The sequence below is a fragment of the Haliotis asinina genome, chromosome 11, assembly GCF_037392515.1.
Source record: "Haliotis asinina isolate JCU_RB_2024 chromosome 11, JCU_Hal_asi_v2, whole genome shotgun sequence".
In the NCBI taxonomy this organism is placed as follows: Eukaryota; Metazoa; Mollusca; class Gastropoda; order Lepetellida; family Haliotidae; genus Haliotis; species Haliotis asinina.
This window is the reverse complement of record NC_090290.1, coordinates 45,653,836-45,673,826: the sequence shown is the minus strand read 5'-3', so window position 1 is coordinate 45,673,826 and position 19,991 is coordinate 45,653,836. Positions and strand designations below refer to the sequence as shown.

Below are 19,991 nucleotides of genomic sequence, written 5' to 3'. Positions count from 1 at the left end.
GACTGCATTTATGCGTCGGTTGCCCTGGGGGGTTCATCTGGCAGCTCGCTTGCCTCGGCGAGGCAGGGTCGGAGGCTACCACCCTTTACTTCCAATGTGACTGCCCTCAAATCCGCCTATAGGTCATTTGAGGAGCAGTACCGCAACGCTGCGCAATGCCTCAAGGTCACCATCCATGCTGCGTACACTTCGGTGTTACAGCGCCAGCTGGTGGACAGTGAGGGGGGCGAGGGGGAGTCTACCCCCTCGACCCTAGCGCAGCAGCTTACGGAGGTGCAGTCTCATTTGGCACGGGACTCGATTAGGTCCTCAGCGTGCCAGATGATGTCTGCGGTTATGGCCCTCCGTAGGCTGTGGCTCTCGGTGGCGCGGTATTCGCCGGCCACGCAGCAGGCTCTTCTTGCGTTGCCTTACCGGATGGGTTCCACCCTGTTTCCGGGAGCGGCAACAGTAGTTCGGGAAGCCGCGGAGGCTGTTTCCACATTTAAGGATTCTAAACCCTTATTGGAGCAGCCGCATTCGTCTCTTGCGCGGCCCTCGACCCTTGCCTCGGTGTATCCTTCGGTTACAACCTAGGACACTGCCAAATGGGCGCAGCCTTTGCAGGTGCGCAAGGGCAAGGGTAAAGGTAAGGGTAAGGGCAAGGCTGCCGGGCCCCAGCATCTTTTTCAGAGGAAAGGGAAGTTGGCACCGACTTCCCAGTACTCTCTCCTCTGGTGCCCTTCATGACCCCGAATCAAGCAGGCGGAGTACTGCCGACGTCGGGGATTCACTGCCTTCTACCACATGTCCCTGTGGGTGGCCGCCTTTCTCTCTTCCTGCCGGAATGGGAAAAGGTCACATCCAATCCCTGGGTCCTATCCACACTCAGGGATGGCCACTTACCACAGTGGAAGCGAGACCCACCTCTCTTTTCCGGAATCCGTTGCACGCCAGTGCCGGCTGTTCGGAGAAAGCCGAGGTGCTCCGCGCCGAGGTCCAGTCATTACTGGTCAAGGCGGCCATCGAGGTGGTTCCGAGGGGACAGGAACAAGAGGGATTTTATTCCACTTATTTCCTAGTTCCCAAAAAGGACGGAGGGTTCAGACCTATTCTAAATCTAAAAGGTCTGAACAAATTGTTGCAGGTCCCTTCATTCAAGATGGAGACACTGAGGTCGGTGATCTCATCTGTAGAAAGAGGCGACTGGCTTACGTCCATCGATCTCAAGGATGCATACCTGCACATTCCCATGCATCCCCAGTTCAGGAAGTACCTCCGGTTTTCCTTCGACGGGGTATGCTATCAGTTTCGGGTGCTTCCCTTCGGCATCGCTACGGCTCCGAGGGTGTTCACCAAGCTTATGCTAATCCCAGCGCAAGTGGCCAGGTCACAGGGCAGGTGTTGTCATCCGTACCTGGACGACTGGCTCCTTCGGGCACTTGCCGCTCACTTGAGTCGAGACGCGACGTTTGCAGTCATATGTATTCTCACCAAGTTGGGTTGGATTATCAATCTAAAGAAATCAGAACTCGTTCCCACACAGGATCTGATCTTCTTAGGCGCACGATTCGAGACAGCGCGAGGCTTGGTCTCCCTATCTCCGGATCGAATCTCCAAAGTTCAGAGAGTTGTTCTACAATTTCTCGAGTCCCCCTCGGCCACAGCTCGGACTTGGCTCCAGTTGCTAGGCAACATGGCGGTGACAGTGGACATTGTTTGGAGAGCGCGGTTGAGGATGCGGCCCATTCAGTACGCCTTGGCTCGGATGTGGTCTCATTCCCAGAGCTACGAGACAATGCTCCACGCTCTAGGGTGGTTACTTCCTCATTTACGGTGGTGGACAGTGGTAGGGAATCTATCCAGGGGACTGCCCCTGGACGCTCCCTTACCAGATCTCTCAATTCAGACAGACGCCTCCCTCACGGGGTGGGGGGGTGTACTGGGCAGTCAATCAGTCTCGGGCCTGTGGTCGCAGAACGAGACGCACCTGCACATCAATGTGCTAGAATTGAGAGCTGTCCGGCTGGTGTTCCGACATTTTCGGGAGATGGTCAGCGGCTGTGTGGTGCGTCTAGAGATGGACAACCAGACGGCAATGACCTATATCCTGAAACAGGGCGGTACGGCGTCTCAGTCTCTCCTTCAGGAGGCGTGGCAGTCTCTACTTTGGTGTGACCAGTTCAACGTGCGGGTGTGTCCCGTGTATCTCCCAGGGGTGGACAATGTTCGAGCAGATGCGCTCTCTCGACGTGTTCTGGCTCCACACGAGTGGATGTTACATCGGGAGATAGTCGAGACTATCTCCCGGTTGTTCGGGTCGTTCCAGGTGGATCTGTTTGCCTCTGGGGGGACGAACCAGATTCCGGTGTTTTGCTCTCGGATACCGGATCCGAGAGCCATCGCCCAGGACGCCTTCCAACTCGATTGGACGGACAGGGTATTGTGGGCGTTCCCACCTCTGCCACTGATTCCCAGGGTCCAGCTCGACTGTTAGTGCTTCTTGCCCCTCTTTGGTCGTCTCAAAGCTGGTTTCCGGTGTTACTCAGGTTTCTGGCACTGCCTCCTATCCTGTTACCCTTTCGACCGGACTTATTATCCCAGAACGGAGCGCCGCAGGATTCAGTGGGTGGCTTGGCCACTGTCAGGGATCGCCTCCAGGCGAGCGGAATTCCTGCACCAGTTGCAGACACAATTCTGGCTTCGCGGAGGGATTCGACAAACGTTCAATATGAGGATAGATGGGCCTGTTATGCGCGCTGGTGTGTCGACAGGGGGATTCTTGATCCCTTTTCTTCAACTTTAGTTGAAGTTCTGGAATTTTTACAGTCCCGGCTAGAGAACGGCCTTGCCGCGTCTACTATCCGGGGCTATTCCACGGCTATTTCGGCTTTCCATATTCCTGTCGACTGTGCTCTCTTGGGGCAGCACCCTCTTATGCAGCGTTTTCTAGCAGGCGTGGATAGGATCCGTCCGACTGTCCGGCGGATTAGTCCCCCGTGGGACTTGTCAATCGTTCTTGATTGGCTGTCCGGTCCTCTTTTTTACGAGCTATCGTCTCTTTCTCTCCAGCTGTTAACTTGGAAGGCTGCCTTTCTTGTGGCTGTAACATCCGGCAGGCGGGTTGGCGACATTCACGCTATGTCAGCAGATCCTGCTCTGACCGTCTTTCATAAAGACAGGGTCAGTATTAGGTTGCCGGATTCTTACCGTCCTAAGATCGCAGGCGCTTTTCATGTTACAGCACCTATCGAGCTACCTACGCTCATGCAGCCTCCCTCGTCCGGTACCTCTCTTCGACGTGCTCACGTCTTAGATGTCCGTAAAACTCTCAGAGCTTATATCAAACGAACTGCTGATATCCGGAAGGATAAACAGTTGTTTTGCTGTTATGGCGGGGGGAGAGCTGGTCTGCCGGCGAACAAGCAAACCATTTCTAGGTGGCTTGTCTCTGCCATTTGTATGGCTTACACCCATAAGGGGTTAACTATACCCCAAGGGCTGAAAGCTCATTCGGTTAGGGCAGTGGCTACATCACAAGCTTATGCAGTGGCACTGCCCATTGAGGAGATCTGCTCAGCGGCTATTTGGAGCCGACCGAGCACGTTCATCCGACACTATCAGTTGGACAAACACTCGAGGGAGCGTGCTCGGTTTGGTCAGACAGTTCTCTCCAGTGGGCAGGGCCGTGACCCTCCCTAGCTGAATGAGCTAATGACATCAAGATCATGTGTATTTTTACCTCTGGTGATGGGTCAGTAAATTCATTATGGTGGTGGATTTTATACTGGTGGTGGTTTTTGTATATATATTTATATATATATTACAAAAAAAAAAAAAAAAAAAAAAAAAGGTACAAAGAAGACGATGGCACTTTCTTATAGCGTCGATATACGCTACTGTTATTATGCACTGGTGTTCCCGGCACTGTTCGCTGGTTTGGGGAATGTACCATACAGTGTAGAGTTTAGGGCGTGGACTCATGTCCATCAGTCCTGAGCGCAGCCGTTCATTGGCTATACCCCACATTTGCCACGCCCCCGCCTGATTGACATCAGCGGTCTCGGTGTTTGGGTAAGTGTTTCCTTTATTTCTCGCAGCTTCGGCAGTGTATGAGAGAGTGTGAAGGGTATATGTTAGCAGACAGAATGCCTCTCCCGACTCACGTTCGTTGGGAGTCTGTTTTATGCTATATATGTACCCCAAGGAGGACTTCTTCTGAAAAAGAATTATACAAACCTGTAGAGGTTATGAATTCTTTGAAGAATGTCCTCCTTGGGGTACGGCCACCCACCTCCCCACATTCTGTCTGACGAGTTCAGCATGAAAAGTGAGGTGCGAGGTTCGCGGCGGGAGTTACCTGCTCTTGGCTGTCAAGGGGCCCAGGTAGGGGCCCTGTAGGGGTGGTCTCACAAGACAAAACGAGTTTTTTGTTTTGTAAAATATTCATTCAATATTGTTACAACTGTCGTAGGCATTTTAAAATGGACATTTTAATGCTATATATGTACCCCAAGGAGGACATTCTTCAAAGAATTCATAACCTCTACAGGTTTGTATAAATTTCTTTCATAACATGTATATTGTTGAATGTCCTTGATGTCTTCATGTTTGCTTGTTGATGTATCCTCCTATTCACACTGGTCCTCCATTCATCGGCGTCCTTGTCATAGATGTCTACCTTGGAGTGGGGACATTGATGTTATCTAGGGTGCTGAAGATCTGGATTAGAATTGGTCTTCAGCAACCCATCCTTGTCGCAAGAGACAATTAACGGAATCTGGTAGTCAGGCTTGATGATTTGATTAACACATGTCATCTTATCCCAATTGTGTTGATCGATGCACATGCTGTTGATCTTGAATTGTCATATCCCGACTTGATTATTTACAGCCCGCCACCATCGCTGTAAGCTGAAATATTGCTAAGTGCGGTGTTAAGCAACATCCAACCATCAAGGGTGCTGCATATTAGTATTCAGAGTTGGACCCATGGGCTTGCTGGAAATCTTTGAATGGGGTTGCAGGTCCTAGTTCACCCTGATTTTTGTTTAAGATTGCATATTCAAAGTAAAGTACGAATTATAGTTCATTTGGGGGGTTAAGTGCCATTCTGGATTCAAACCCACACAGCAACCAGAGTCAGTGCTCTAACCCACTTGGTGACCCTGGCCTTCACAGCCTGGATGTCTGCGTACCCTTCTGATAAGTGTAAATTATAGGGGTGTCATGATACAGGTGCCTTGCCAAATGATACATGTCTCGATACTGAGGTCATGATACAATACATATCATGATACCACATTTTCTACATTTTGTGCATAAGAAGCAGCCACTACTTGATGGTAAGTTGACAGATGTTGAAACCATAGTCCACTGAAAACCAGTGAACAACTAATCCAAGTCATTTCTCATATTGGTAGAGATTAGTAGAGAAAGAACAACTACCCATCACCCAACTACGCATCGCTCACTCTCAGCAAGTCATGTTTGCTGTTTTGTGTTAAAAATACAAGAGACAAATGCGTAAAGACTCAAAATAGTAGTCAATATATGACAATAAAAACGAATCACATGAATCATTTATCGTATTGTGCAAAGCTTGCTGACATTGCATGTGTTAATCCTGACATCCGAGTACATTGGCACAGCTCCCAAGTCCTAGAGCAGTGAAAACACAATGGCATTGTGAAAGTGGTCATATGTAATATTTAGGCAAGCACTTTCTCAGTAAGGACCGGCCTCTTGTAAGTAATGAGGTTAAGTCCCATGCAGGATTCCTGCCACACTCTCAGACACTAAATCACCTATTTTACAAAGCTCCATTCAAACCAAATGAACTCACTCATTCATCCAGCAATATGTGTTTCAACTTCTCTCAGAGAATAAACTTCTGATGCTTGCATCTTATATATACAAGTGCTATATGTAGAAGTTGCTTTTGTTATCACTGTAACATGTTTTCTACAGTTGCATGTTATATTTTCTTGTAAAAATTGCAGATACTAAATCCTTCAAATTCCATTCACTGTCATGATTCAGTTTATCTAAATCTTCTATGATGTTAAAGCATTTAGTTGTTGTATGGTAATATTTATGTTTAAATTGGAGTGAAATATTTCCATATATCACCTGGCTGCATAGCTCAGGGCTGTATATTTTACATTGAAAGTAGGGTGGCCTTGAGGTTAAAGCATTCACTCATTACACTTTAGACAGAGTATCAAACACTTTCAGTCACACCACAGGGCTGGTTAGATGTGAAACTTGACAGCCATGACCAAAACTTGCCTGCCCTAAAAAAATTCACATTTGACAAGCGATGTAGTTCATCCATTTGAAATTCATTGTCTATTTTTATGAGTGAATAAATAATGATCTATTGTCGTGAAATATATTTCTATATACATCTGTAAATTTTAACCTGACCGTCTGGCAGGTGAATTTGAGAATCTGCCAGTCCATGCTGAAAGTAACCCATCCCAGGCAGCTGGGCAGGCAGGTATTTCGAACAGTGCGTAAGGTCTGAGTTTGATTCCCAATTGGGGTACATCGTAAAGCCCATGAAGACTATTTCAGATGTCCAGTGCTGAAACATATTACTCTAATGCAAAGATCTAAAAAAGTAAATAAATAAATAAAAAAACAACTCACTTAAAACAACTAACATGTTTACAGTTTACTTTTCTATGCAACTTTTTTGACAACTTTCTGTGTGTGTCATTTTGTGTGTTTGTAAATCGAAAATATTTTTTAATTGATAATGTCATTTGTGAAAAGGTGTAGAGGTCTTATATCAAACACAATATGGGGTCTAGTGGTTTACATGTTCTATAAAGGCACTATTTCACACATTGTTGACAATATATTGGTCTGTATTATATATTAGGTTGTAGGCACTCACAATAGCTTCCTGTTGATGCAACAAAAGACTTATTATCACTTACAACTTACCTGAAACTGATGACTGAAATTTCGAGTTGAACAACTTCCAAACAGAGAACAATTATATCCAAAACCATCACACATAGTGTTGTCGGTGTGTGTGCCAAACTGGTTTCAGTCACAAGTCAGTCATCTGATATTAGTAAAGAGTGCTCCAAGGGACATAACTCTGTGGAGTTCACTTGAAATAAAGTTCATGCTGTCGAGAATCAGTTTAATGCAATGTTGCATTATTTCATCCCAATTTTTATTGTGATCTAGATTCATAATGTCGTGGGAAATAAATTATATGGTAGCTTTCCTGAGGGCTGATAGTTGGTATTAGTAATGCAGTGTTTATTTTTAGAGAAGTGTGGTGTGAGATAGTACCTTTAAATTGGTTGTTTACTGTTTATTTTATGATTGCTATGAGATATCTAAAAGCTTTGTTAAGAACCTCTCATTCTTAGTGTTTTGTTTTGGTCACTGAGATATGAGAAGAACAATATAGAACATTATACACAGTCTTCTCTGGAGAGACATGTCAGTGCCTTTTGAAATATTATCTCATGAGATCTACAAATAGATTTTGTCATATGTGATGTCTCTTAAGGATATTTTACAGAACAGAATTGATTCACAGATCAGGAGAGACAAATAATAGAGACAGCATCTCATATCATTACAGTCCTGTCCAATTTATCTGTGTTGAAGTGCTTAAACTGACATCACACCGAGATCCAAGTGTTATCTTATTAACGACCTTGACCTCTAGGAACTGGTGCAACAAAACCAGCTGGCCTTGACAGCGATCCAGAGCGGCTCTTCCAGCGGTGACCTTCTCAGGCAACAGATCATCCTGCTCAACAAGCAGATGGAGGATCTGAGGGAGAAGCACAAGTAAGGAGCAGTTTGTTTGTTTGTTTGTTTGTTTGTTTGTTTGTTTGTTTGTTAATGCCGCACTCAGCAATATTCCAGCTATATAGCAGTGGGCTTAAAAATTTAGTCTGGGAACCTATGACATGTTAGCCAAGTCAGCGAGCCTGACCACCTGATCCCGTAAGAGGTGACAAACGGGATCGGGTGGTCAGACTTGCTGATTTGGTTGACACATGTCATCTGTTCCCAATTGTGCAGATTGATGCTCATGTTGTTGATCACTGGATTGTCTGGTCCAGACTCGATTATTTACAGACCGCCGCCATATAGCTGGAATATTGCTGAGTGCAGCGTAACACTAAACTCACTCACTCACTCATTAGTCGCCTCTTAAGGCCATTATGGCTTAACTTCACCTCACCTCATTATTGACTTAACTTCACCTCACAGCAATATCTGCTGTTACATACACAGTGTACTCTGTGTGAATATTACAGGTTGGAGCTAGCAGAACTGGCAGCACAGGCAGAAATGAGCCATCTTCACAAGCCTCTGGTGGCGCCCCCTAAGATCAAAACTCTGGACATCACAGATCCCAACCTCCCAGCTGAGGTGGAGAATCTGGAGCTCTATAATGAAGACCTGCAGGTACGTCTCCCTGGGGATGGAGAAAGAGGCAGCTGCAGGTTGGTCTCACTGGGATGGTTGATAGGAGCACCAGCAAGGAGATCTCACTGGGGTTGGGGGACAGGGGCACCTGCAATTTGGTCTCACTGGGGAAGGGGACTGGGGCACCTGCAGGTAGGAATCACTGGTGATGGGAGTTGGGGGTACCCACAGGTAGATCTCTCAGGGTGGGAAGACGGGCACCTGCAGGTAGGTATCAGTGGGGATGGAGACAAGAGCACCTGCAGAGAGATCTCACTTGGGATGAGGACTGGGGCACCTACAGGTAGGTCTCCCTAGGGATAGGGGTGATGGTGACTGTCACAGGAAGGACTCAGTGGCTATGGGAAAGGTGCATCTATAGGTAGGTCTTCTGGAAATGAATGCCTGGTCACCTCCAGATAAGGTCTCAGCTGGGATAGGGAAAGGGGATCTGCAGTTAGCTGTCAATGAGAATGGGTGAAGGGCACTCTCAGGAATGCCTTACAGAGGTTAGAAGAAGATAACAAGCACAATTATATGCAGGTTCATGTAGTAACTGGTTCTGATATGTGTTGGTTAATGTTGCAGGCTCAGGTTTCCCATCTGAACAATGAGCTGTCACACACACGGCTGAGGGAGAAGGAGCTCCACCAAAGAGTAAGTCATATGTCTTATATGGCAGTATGCAAAATAATTTCCAAATTGTGTTCGCCAGTCAGGCTAGCTATGCCTAAAAGTCACCAGACCACAAAATAATCAGTAGCCCAAAATTTGAATGTAGAAACTAAGCAGGAGATCACAAACAGTTAAAACAACATCTATCAGCCCATAATATTGCATGATTTTAAAGTGCATAATAAGTAAACTTGTGGAAGAGACTGATATAATTAAAAATGACCCCATGAAAATTATCTAGCCAGTTGGACCAGTGACTCTGGAGATTTACTGGCCTGACTAGATTTTTACTAGCCATGTTCTGGCAAGCCAGTGGCTTTTTCACACATGCCTATCAGGTCAACATGAAAGTATTCTTTACTAACAAACATCAATACTGTGCCTTTGTTGTGTTCAGAAGACTCACAAAAGGTCTATGTCTTTAATGAAAAACAAAACTGAAAAAGTCATCATACGAAACACATTATTAATAAAGTTTTCAATAGCCTTTACCCATACAGTTTACTGTTTGTAAGGAATTTGCATCATGTGTCTGTCTTGACACGTTCATCTGTGATATGTCTACCCGTCACATCTGTCCACCATGTGTACAGTCAGGCCGCGTTAGTCCGGACCCCGACAATCCGATTCCCGCGATATCCGAACAGTAGCTGGCTGTAACCAATCTTGTTTACTATATAAACTCATTACCTGTTGATTCAGTAATCGGATGCTTCAGTCTCCGTATCCGAACGTTAATTAGCGGTAACAGATTGGCTAATTACACATGGTTTTGCTTCATTAATCCGGCGGTACATCAAAAAGGTTCGGATAATAGTCTTACCTCGTGCGCGTCTGTGATTAGCGCTGGTCTACATCGGCTGACTTCAATTGTAATTGTTAACTGAGGTGACACCTCTGAGTTGAGCATGTCATTATTTTTGTGATTTTAATCAGTTAATAGGTTTCACTTTTGTTTAGTTAGAGTAATACCTGACATGTTTCCTTGCTGTATAAAATACCGATCGAGTCAAAATGAGGTCAGCTGCACTTGACACCTGTCAGTCACAATGGCAAGTCCCGCCCCTAAGCGTAAACGATGTGAAATTACTGCCGCACAAAAGAGAGAAATTTGTAGATACAAAGAGAAAAATCAGCTCCTACTGTCCGCCAAAAGAAAACCTGTATGGACTCCATGATAAACTATTTCGAGTGTGTTGGAGATGACAAAAACTTGGAGACAATGCTCAACATGCGTGATTCTTTCATAATTGGTATGTGTAATACTATAAATAATCTATTCAGACATTGTATTGATTGATTGTTCGTGTGTTCTTGTTTCAGTATGTCAAAGGGAAGTAACTCTCCTGAAGTGGTGTTTGCTTCAGTAGTCCGTATGTTTCACTATCCGAACGGTTTTGATGAAAAACAGAAGTGTTCGGATTAACGCGGTTTGACTGTATATTCATTGAATAACCTGATATTACAGATCGACATCCTGGAACACCGTCTCCAGAACCCCCACGGTGATGACACCCCTCCCCTTAGCCCAGCGGGTTCTTACTCCTCTGATGGACCTTTGTTGCGAGAACCCACAGAGTTTGAGGTAGCTATGGAAACAGATCTGTACAGCAATTAGAATGACAACAATACATCTGATAATGATAGGTTGTACTGGGAAACATGTTCATCAGGACTGTAGGGGCAGTGAGGTAGCCAAGTTGGCTTGGCACGTCGAAGACCCAGGTTCGATTCCCCACATGGGTACAGTGTGTGAAGGTCATTTCTGGTGTCCCCTGCTGTGATATTGCTGGAATATTGTTAAAAGCATCGTTAATCCTTACCCACTCACTCACTAATCAGGACACTAATCTTTGCTGTGAAATTGTGAGGATTATTTCAGTCATTATTAATTATTGAATACCATTGATTTCTCTGAATATGAAAATATGCCAAACTGTTGTGATCTGTGAACTTGCAGGGGATATAGAAACGAGTTCCATCCATCCATGCATGTGTCTGCCATACTTTTACTTATGGTATCTGGAAAATCCTATAGAAATAAGACATTTTACTTCATATGAAACTGTCTGAATGATGGTTGAACAGTCATGCAGTCAAATGGTAACACCATTTGCTCATCGTAGACGATATTCTTGTTGGATTCCGCACATGGGTACAATGTGTAAAGTCCATTTCTTACTGTGACCACACATCCACAGGTACACGAGTAAGGAAGAACCAAAGTAAACTGTGCCTTCCCATTCAAAATAGAAGATTCATAGGTTATTGAACCAATCAGATGTCAGATTTATGAAACAGCTTGTTTCTGAAATGCATTAATTCTGAAAATTTAATTTGACAAAAGATAACTTCAAAAAAACAAAGATTTATTCTTTACAGTATACCTTTCAGCTGTTGATGCCAAAGCGACCAAACAACAGAATACATAGAGCATCCACAATTCATTAGAACATGGGGGTTTTTTCATTTGCATTCATAAAACCACAGGCATATACGGTTTTGATATGCAGAAATTCCATATGCTTGTCTGAGTGCTTTGCTCACATATACTGAGACCTTGACTTGGACTGTGAGAACTTGACTTAGACTAGCTGTTCTGAAAGTTCGCCTGACGTGACTGCAGATGTTGAGAGGGGGTGAGTAGCAGTCCGAGATCCTATTACAGAGATTGGATATTTGCGCAAAATAACCTTTTCTGTGGATTTCTGCTATATCAAATTGATCTACTTGTTAAACATGTATGATATCCTTGTAAAACCTTATTTTATTTTTTCCAGTATTTGAGAAACATCCTCTACGAATACATGATGGGGAAAGAAACAAAGGTAGGTGTATAATAATGAAATGCCATGGTACTCCGTCCCTAATATAATAACATTTGGAACCCTTTCAAGACTAGAATTACTCGTCAGCAACCTATGTGTTGTAGGACTATGAACAGGATAAAGTGGTAGGTGATAGCAGAAAGCTGACGTGGTTATATCATTGTACCACAATGAGTTGATGTAGAATAGGCCTTCAGCAACCCATGCTCACCACAAAAGGCAACTATGGTTGTCATAAGAGGCGACTAACGGGCTTGGGTGGTCAGACTCGCAGTCTTGGTTGACACATGTAATTAGTTCCCAATTGCGCAGATCGATGCTCATGCTGTGAATCACTGGATTGTCTGGTTCAGACTCAGTTATTTAAAGGCCACCACCATACAGCTGCAGCTGAGTGTGGCATTAAATTAAAACCACTTACTCACTCAGTATATAGATTGATGCTCAAAATGTCAATCACTGGATTATCTGGTCCAGGCTTGATAAACCAGGGTCAGTTTCCAAATGCATAGATTGATGCTCATGATTTTCATCACTGGATTGTATGGTCCAGGCACGATAATTGTTGACTGCTGCTATATAGCTGGAATATTGCTGAGTGTGGCATGAAACTAAACTCACTGATAAAGCAGACCTCTGTCATATAGCTGGAATATTGCTGAGCATGGCATGAAACTAAACTCACTGATGAAGCAGGCCTCTGTCACATAGCTGTAATATTGCTGACAGCAACATTACATACCAAGCACTGCAGTGATTGAAAGAATGTGTCAGTTAATTACCATGGTGAAAAGTAAAAACAATTCTTTTAGGTGTTCAAAATCTCTTTTGTAAACTAATTACACATAAACAAAATGATTTTCAAAATGCCTCAGTCAGATACTCTCAAGTCCTGATGAGTTGAATGTTGGCATCTCGAACATTATGCATAACTTGAAGTACCTGTCAATCCTGATCATTTTGTCTACCTTAATGGACATACCTATGTCTCGATATTGGTAAGTCGGATTAATTACTTGGCCCCCAGTGGTTCGACTCATCAGGATTTGACTGTATATTCATTTACGGGTAAAGATTATAAAAAGTGTTCTCAGAATCTTTTAACATCCAAATCATAGATATACAGACAAAAATGGACAATAGAATCCACTTTGTTCTGGAGTTGGAACAAGTCAATCAGCAAAAGTAGAAGACACCACACGTATTGAATCCCAGCATATTAAGAATGGTGCAAAACATTAAACTAACAGAGGAGGTCTCCAGTGTTCATACTACTATATGATATATACTTGATGAACTATCTGGACTTGTCATATATGTACTCACTCCGTGTAGGAAGAGCATCACAAATGTCATTATGTTTTGTGTTCCAGACTCTTGCCAAAGTTATAGCTACGGTTGTGAAATTCTCTGATGAACAAACTCATAATATTATTGCAAGAAGTGAAGGGAAACTGACTGTGAGTATTATTCCCAGTAATTCAAGAAAATACACTAACTCTTGTCATAAACTTGACAAACTTTCCAGTCAGGTATCTACAGAATACTATCCACACCAGTTTTGCAAAACTTTAATTTGCCAGTTGGCCATCAGGGCCTGCTGCCACCTGCAGGCTTTTAAAATGTACAGGCCCTGAATGAAATCTCCAGGCCCTGAATGAAATCTCCAAACCCATTTTGTTAAAGTCAATCCATTAAAAACAACACTGTAACAATTTCACACTGTTTCTACAAAATCAGTTTGTTTGTTCAGAATTTTCCATGCACAAAGCGTTGAAATACCAGGAAGTGAAACTGTAAGTCATGGTAGCATGATGGATCATTTGTAAGGATGACAGTGATGACTGTCATTGACGATGAGTTGGCAGTTTTCCTACATGACCAAGATCCTTTATGGATCAAACCCCAAGACGATAAAGGGGTCTGAAATGACCCCAAAATGTTGTATGTCAAAGAATTAAAAGAAGATTTATTCATAAAAGATCCATGTCATATATAACAACTTCTAAATGCTGCTAAAGACATCAGTATTCCTACATGACACATAGTTCGCCCATGGTGTTGCTATTAATAACTGTATTTTGTATCAGTTTCTCTATTTATCTTTACAATGGCAGCTACATTAACAACTGTCTGCTTGTCTTGTTTGCCTTCATGTGACAGTCACCAGGTGTTACTCACACTAACTGCCCCACTTTAACTCCACAGACTTAGCACAGACAAGATGGTGGTGATGTTAGTTGGTTTCTGTTTTACATGTTTGAATGTTCTCATTTTGTCATGGGACTGAAATGCTTCACATGGCTTATCTCTGAACTTGATCATACTTTGTACAAAATGTTTGGAAACCAACAAATCCCTAAGTTCTTGCATGGTTTTCAAATTGTAAGGAGGCTTTTGTCATGTGCATGTATTGAACTGCTTCTCTTCTAATACTAGCATGTGTTGAAAAAAGTATAATCACCATTTAAATCCTAAACCAGGTGTCCACACATTTTCATTCATTGTGTGGCATATGTTTTGTTTGCAAGGAATGCAATTTTCCGTGAATTGGTAGAAATATGCGGATTTAAATGCCAATCATCTAAATCTGGCAAGAAAATATTTAGGAGGTCAAGGTCCCACTTCCCATCGTCAAGTACCCACATCTGTGTCTCTTGGGCTACCAAATTTCAGAACTTTTCAGATACATTCCTAGTCCCCCTGCTGATTTTCAGCTAAAACCACTTTCACCTGTTGCCATCCGTGTATTTGGATTTACACTTTCTCCCTAAAGTACAGATTGAAGTGCTGTTGTTAGGTTGAGTCCCATCTAGGATTTGAACCCACATTCTCGGTGTCTATACTGCCATGGCTAAACGGGTTAGATCGCTGCTGACGATGTTTTTACCTGACTGTGAGAGTGAGGGTTTGAATCCTCAGTGGGACTTACTAAACAAAATAGGAGAATATGTAGTATTAAAACTGTAATCAGAATATGTCGCATAAATGTGTTCAGATATTTTGGGGAAAATTTTTGTTTCTATTTTATTTTATATTTAACATATAAGTTGCTTTAAGTGAAGTAATACTGAATAATACATGTGAAGCCTCTCTGTCTCCCTGTGATTGATGCATCATGTAGGATACTGGTGTTGTAATCACAAGGATGGGTCAGTGTCCATCCATGGCAAATCGAAGTGAAACTTACATGTGAAGCATTCCAGTTCTGGCTTTCATTCTCATTTGTTGGGCAGAGGTTGTTGTGACTGTCGCAGCTCAGAAACTGCCGATTTGCGGGTTCCACATATAGCCAAGGGTGTACATATACTGAATAAAACAACTTAGGATCATGAAAACCAAATTACGATGAAATTTTATCTCTTCCCAATAAAAAATAACCTGGGAATAATCATGATCCTGAACATTTTTTATTCAGTATAGGAATGTATCCTTTGCAGGGAAAGTGGGAAAAATTAGGTGAAAACAACTGGTGTTTGGGCATTGTGTTTTATGTCTGTATTCCTTTTCATACTGTAAAACAAGGTATTAAAGCCTCTTCCTCTCCATTTGTCTGTTACAAAAATGCAAGTCACTTTTTGATAATAGTAACTTGATAATAGTTACAATTATTAACATTAATTTGGAAATTATTATTCCAATTTGTGAATTTTCTTGTATTTTCTAACTCAGTCTAAGTGATTGAGTTGAAAAGTTTGTGTATGCGAACCGATAGCGAATGTAAATGGCTAGCAGATTTTCGGGTATTTTTTTAAGACCAGCAAGCTTTAGGCATTAAATGTTTTGGATGTGTTTTGAAAATATGCCACTGGGCTCAAAGAGAGTAGGAAGCTCTTCAAAAAAATGAACCCAAAAGAGGTACATTTTCTCAGTACTCAAACTGGATTGGCACTTGCAAGTAAAATATTTAGCCTTGTTTATATTGGTTCCATCCTTTTCAGTTTCTGAATGCCTAGGGAAACAAAGAGGATGCAGTTTGTTGTCCTGATGCATGTCTCCTGTTTGTTTCTTACTGTAATTCTAAAATGTATATAAATACTAGGTTTGCATCATCAGTACTATAAGATACACTTTACTATAAGATACACTTTACTATAAGATACACTTTACTATAAGACACACTTTTGGGACAGGCCCACAACACCCTCTCAAACTTAAGGATGATTGAACTCATTTCAGTTGTTCTGTCAAGGTTCAGTTGTTTGTAGAACTGATAAACTAATTTCAGTTTATCTGTTGAGGTTCAGTTGCCTCTACACTCAATCAAAGAGGTCTGTTCAGCCATTTTCCGCAGTGCCCATGAAGCTGAATGGGTTTAAGGTGTACATTTGTTAGAGATCGTTCTCCTGTTTTTATTTAACAATGAGTCAGTATTTTGTCATTCAGGACATGTCATTTGATGCCAGAATATCACTTCTACAAATACTGATTGATTTCAGCCACATTTTGAGGGGCGTTAAAGATCATTTATTCACTTTGCATTTCTGTAGTGTATGTTGTATAAAACATTTTACCAAATACTATTGTCTTCACAACTCTTCTCTAATGTATGTTGTTATCACTTTTTCTAGCTCTTACTTAATTATCTAATCACAGAAGTAATTACTAGCTCTAGCTATTTTTCCAAATAAATATTACCAGTCAGTTTTCATCTGTACAGACCCTGTTGAGTGTGGGATTAGATAGCAGTCTTTGGCAATAGTTAAACACTCATCTCTTAAACCTTTTATGTTTAAATTAGATTTCATTTGTAGTGGTTCAATCAAGCTATATTTTATATGTAAGGTGACAAATGGAATTGGGTGGACAGGCTTGCTGACTTGCTAAACACATGTCATCGTATCCCAATTGCATAGATTGGTGCTCATGCTGTTGATCACTTGATTGCCTGGTTGAGACAGTGTCGTGCACGTGGAATGTTGCTCAGTGCAACAACGAAAACAAATACATATCATGAAGATTATGCTGTCTGCAGGACATTGGTCGTCAGTAAGCCATGCTTATAAGAAGAGGTGACTAATAGGATCAGGTAGCCAGGGTCTCGGCATGGGGCCGTCAGACATGATAACTTGGTTGTTGCTTGTTATTATATGCCAGTCAATGGTCATGGTGTCAAGTAAGGAATTGTTGAGTCTCCAGTAGCAAGTAATCTATGATAGAAATGAAAAATTATCAGTGCATCTATAGTGCAAGTGGCTGTTGATAAGTTAGTGATTAACTTCCGTTGGTAAGTGCTTAGTCCAAATGGGTACTTGGATGGCTATTTATTTTTATTAAATATTTATACTGTTTTGTATTTTCTAATTGTTTAGGTGTGGATTTGCAGCTTCATTGAGTTTATTTTATATGTTTAATCATTTTTGTGTCAGTTATTAAAGAGACAGAAACTACATCAACATGTTTTTGTTTCATATAAACTATTTATTCACTTGGGAAAGACTTCAGATGAGACAATTCAAGGAGAATAGTATTGCAATAGTTGGTCGCAACAGTCTATCATTATCTTAATAGTTTGTTGCCACAGACTATTGTTATCTCAATAGTCACTGGCAACAGTGTTATTGCAGTAGTCATGTCTGGTGCTACCATAATAGCCCTGGCATACTACAAAGGACCACTACTAGCATATGATACCTAAAACAAGTGAAAAAACACCCAAGTGTTTCATGTTGCTGTGGTGAAAACTGTTGTGATGTGGGAAAATCAGGGGATTTTTATCTTCGTGTTACATGAACAATCTTTATCCTTCTGTTTTTCAGTCATGGCTGTCTCCATGAGGTCATCCAAGTTGTTTTGCGACAGGCAGCGCTCCTCATCCCAATATCTGTGATATACACATCGTATGCATGGAGAACCACCTCAATACCTGCAGTACATCTACTGTACGCTCACTAGACGTCTGTGATTGTCTGTACTGAGCGTCTGTGATGGTGTGTTGATGTCTAATGTAGACTGGCCAGACGATGACATCTGTGATTGTCTATACAGGGCATCTGTGATGGTCTGTTGATGTCTGCTGTAGACTGGCAAGATGATGGCATCTGTGATTGTCTTACTTGGACATCTGTGATGCTGTGCTGATGTCTGTTTTTAACTGACCAGACAGTGACATCTGTGATTGTCTGTACTTGGACATCTGTGATGGAGTGTTGACGTCTGCTGTATACAGGCCAGATGTGACATCTGTTATTGTCTGTTCTTGTTAAATATGTTGGTCATCTGCTGTAAATTAGTGTGTAGAATGACATCTGTGAATATGTGCGTTGATCTTCTGCCAGTCTCATGATGTGTGATTGTGTGTATTGATCATCTATCATTGACTGTTGGTAAATGGCTGTGTAGAATTAACAATTAATGACTCATTGATTACCAAACAATTAGGTGTTCATGGTTTCGTTGCTATGACTATCTAGATGTCTGAATAAAATGAGAAGCATTATATGTGCACACCTGACTGGAGTATCTAGGGTCAGTAAGCTCACACGGTCCAGGATCCAGTCATCTCCCCAAAGTGTCAATACCTCACCAAGACAACACCCGCTCAAATATGTGGCTGGTCATTTCCCCAACTTCCTGTTTTTGGGGGTTGTTATTTCACTCAAACGTACTCAAACGAGAACTAGTGCCAAATACATATCATTCTTTTATATTTAGGAAGATTTTCTTGGCACCTGTGTTAATAAATTTGGTTGTTAATTCACTGAAATATAATAATGAATAAACAAGGAGTAGTATGAAATACATTTCACTGGGAAGCTGAATTCTTGATTTCAGTAATGTCAGTGTTAGTGTGTACTGCACAGTTACAACTCAGCACTTTGATTGGTGCTCTCCCATCTGACAAAGGTCTTCTTCATGTAGAGTTTTGTGTACATGTATGCGTCATGACAGAAATTCAAACCACCATGTAATATTCCAAGATGGGGAAATGTCCAGGTGGGGTAATGGATGAGGTAAAGGTCCGGGACTAGATTTTCGAATCTCTCACAGCGCTATGATAGTCGTGAGTGCCATACATTAACATTCACTTACGACTGTCTTACCTAGAGAGCTTCGAAAATCTAGGCCCTGGTTGGGAATTGCACTACACCAAGACTGTCCACTCAAATATAATTTCAGCTTACATCTCCATGACAACAGACATGATCAGAGTGAAAGCGTTCCATAATCAAGTACCACAGTAAAAGTAACAGCTGCTGTTTATTGACTACTGTGATCTTTGCATCAAGTTATCAAGAAACGTATCTGAAAAGGGTTAATTCAGTTTTTCAGTTAAAGAAACTCATGCTCGATGTGTCTGCACAATAATATTCCAACTGTGTGAGTGTTTCTTGGCAAAACAGGTTTTACATCATTAGAGGTATGACTCTTCATTATCATATCATATTTAACCCTAACTATGGTGATGATGTTCTCAAAAATTCCTTGCCAAAACTTAGCAGTATATCAAACCTGTCCAAACAGTCATTTCTGTGTTTTACCATTGCTTACATAAGCTGTATTCTCCTTTTTAAAACCCCAACTGTAATTATCACCTCCGTTTACGAAAGTGCCCCACTAACAGTGATCATGGTAGGTCTTGTACGAGTACATGCAGAAATAAAATTATAAATATGTAGGCCAAATCTTTTGCGTGTGAAATTTTCAGTACCATCCTGAATCATGTTAAAATTTATTGTTTGTCTATATGTTGCGGTTGTAAGGTACATTTTAAAATTATGTAGATCAGAATCTATGCTTACAAAACAAAATATTTTTGGCGTGGTTTTATTATTTTGTTTGTGTGAAAAACACATTTCTGCGTTAACACAAACACTGACTAAGAGTGTTTTGCCAAAGTCTTTATTTCTAATACAGATGTATTTTATGAAAACAGCTATGTACAAGAGGTATATGAATACCTGGCAAGTATACCAAATAAATGTTTCTCTGATGTTTGAACCGCGTTTCTCACTACTGAATCGACTGACGGGTTTAAATAAGTGCCCTTCCTTTGTGAATATTGAACACCAACAAGTTTGTCACAGAGAATGAGGTTTTTCAGTATGTCTTGTACGAT

General features: G+C 41.9%; 1 protein-coding gene across 1 annotated transcript in view; it reads left to right on the top strand.

The window, feature by feature from the left end:
• LOC137256635 (golgin subfamily A member 4-like) overlaps positions 1-17,788 on the top strand; it is a 56,008-nt gene extending 38,220 nt beyond the window's left edge. The window contains exons 17-23 of the mRNA XM_067794538.1: positions 7,678-7,802; positions 8,279-8,429; positions 9,018-9,086; positions 10,573-10,689; positions 11,885-11,932; positions 13,306-13,392; positions 17,692-17,788. Of these exons, the coding sequence (XP_067650639.1) occupies positions 7,678-7,802; positions 8,279-8,429; positions 9,018-9,086; positions 10,573-10,689; positions 11,885-11,932; positions 13,306-13,392; positions 17,692-17,709 (615 nt within the window). The 3' untranslated portion in view covers positions 17,710-17,788. The remainder of the gene's footprint in view (positions 1-7,677; positions 7,803-8,278; positions 8,430-9,017; positions 9,087-10,572; positions 10,690-11,884; positions 11,933-13,305; positions 13,393-17,691) is intronic.
• The last annotated feature ends 2,203 nt before the right edge of the window (positions 17,789-19,991 follow it).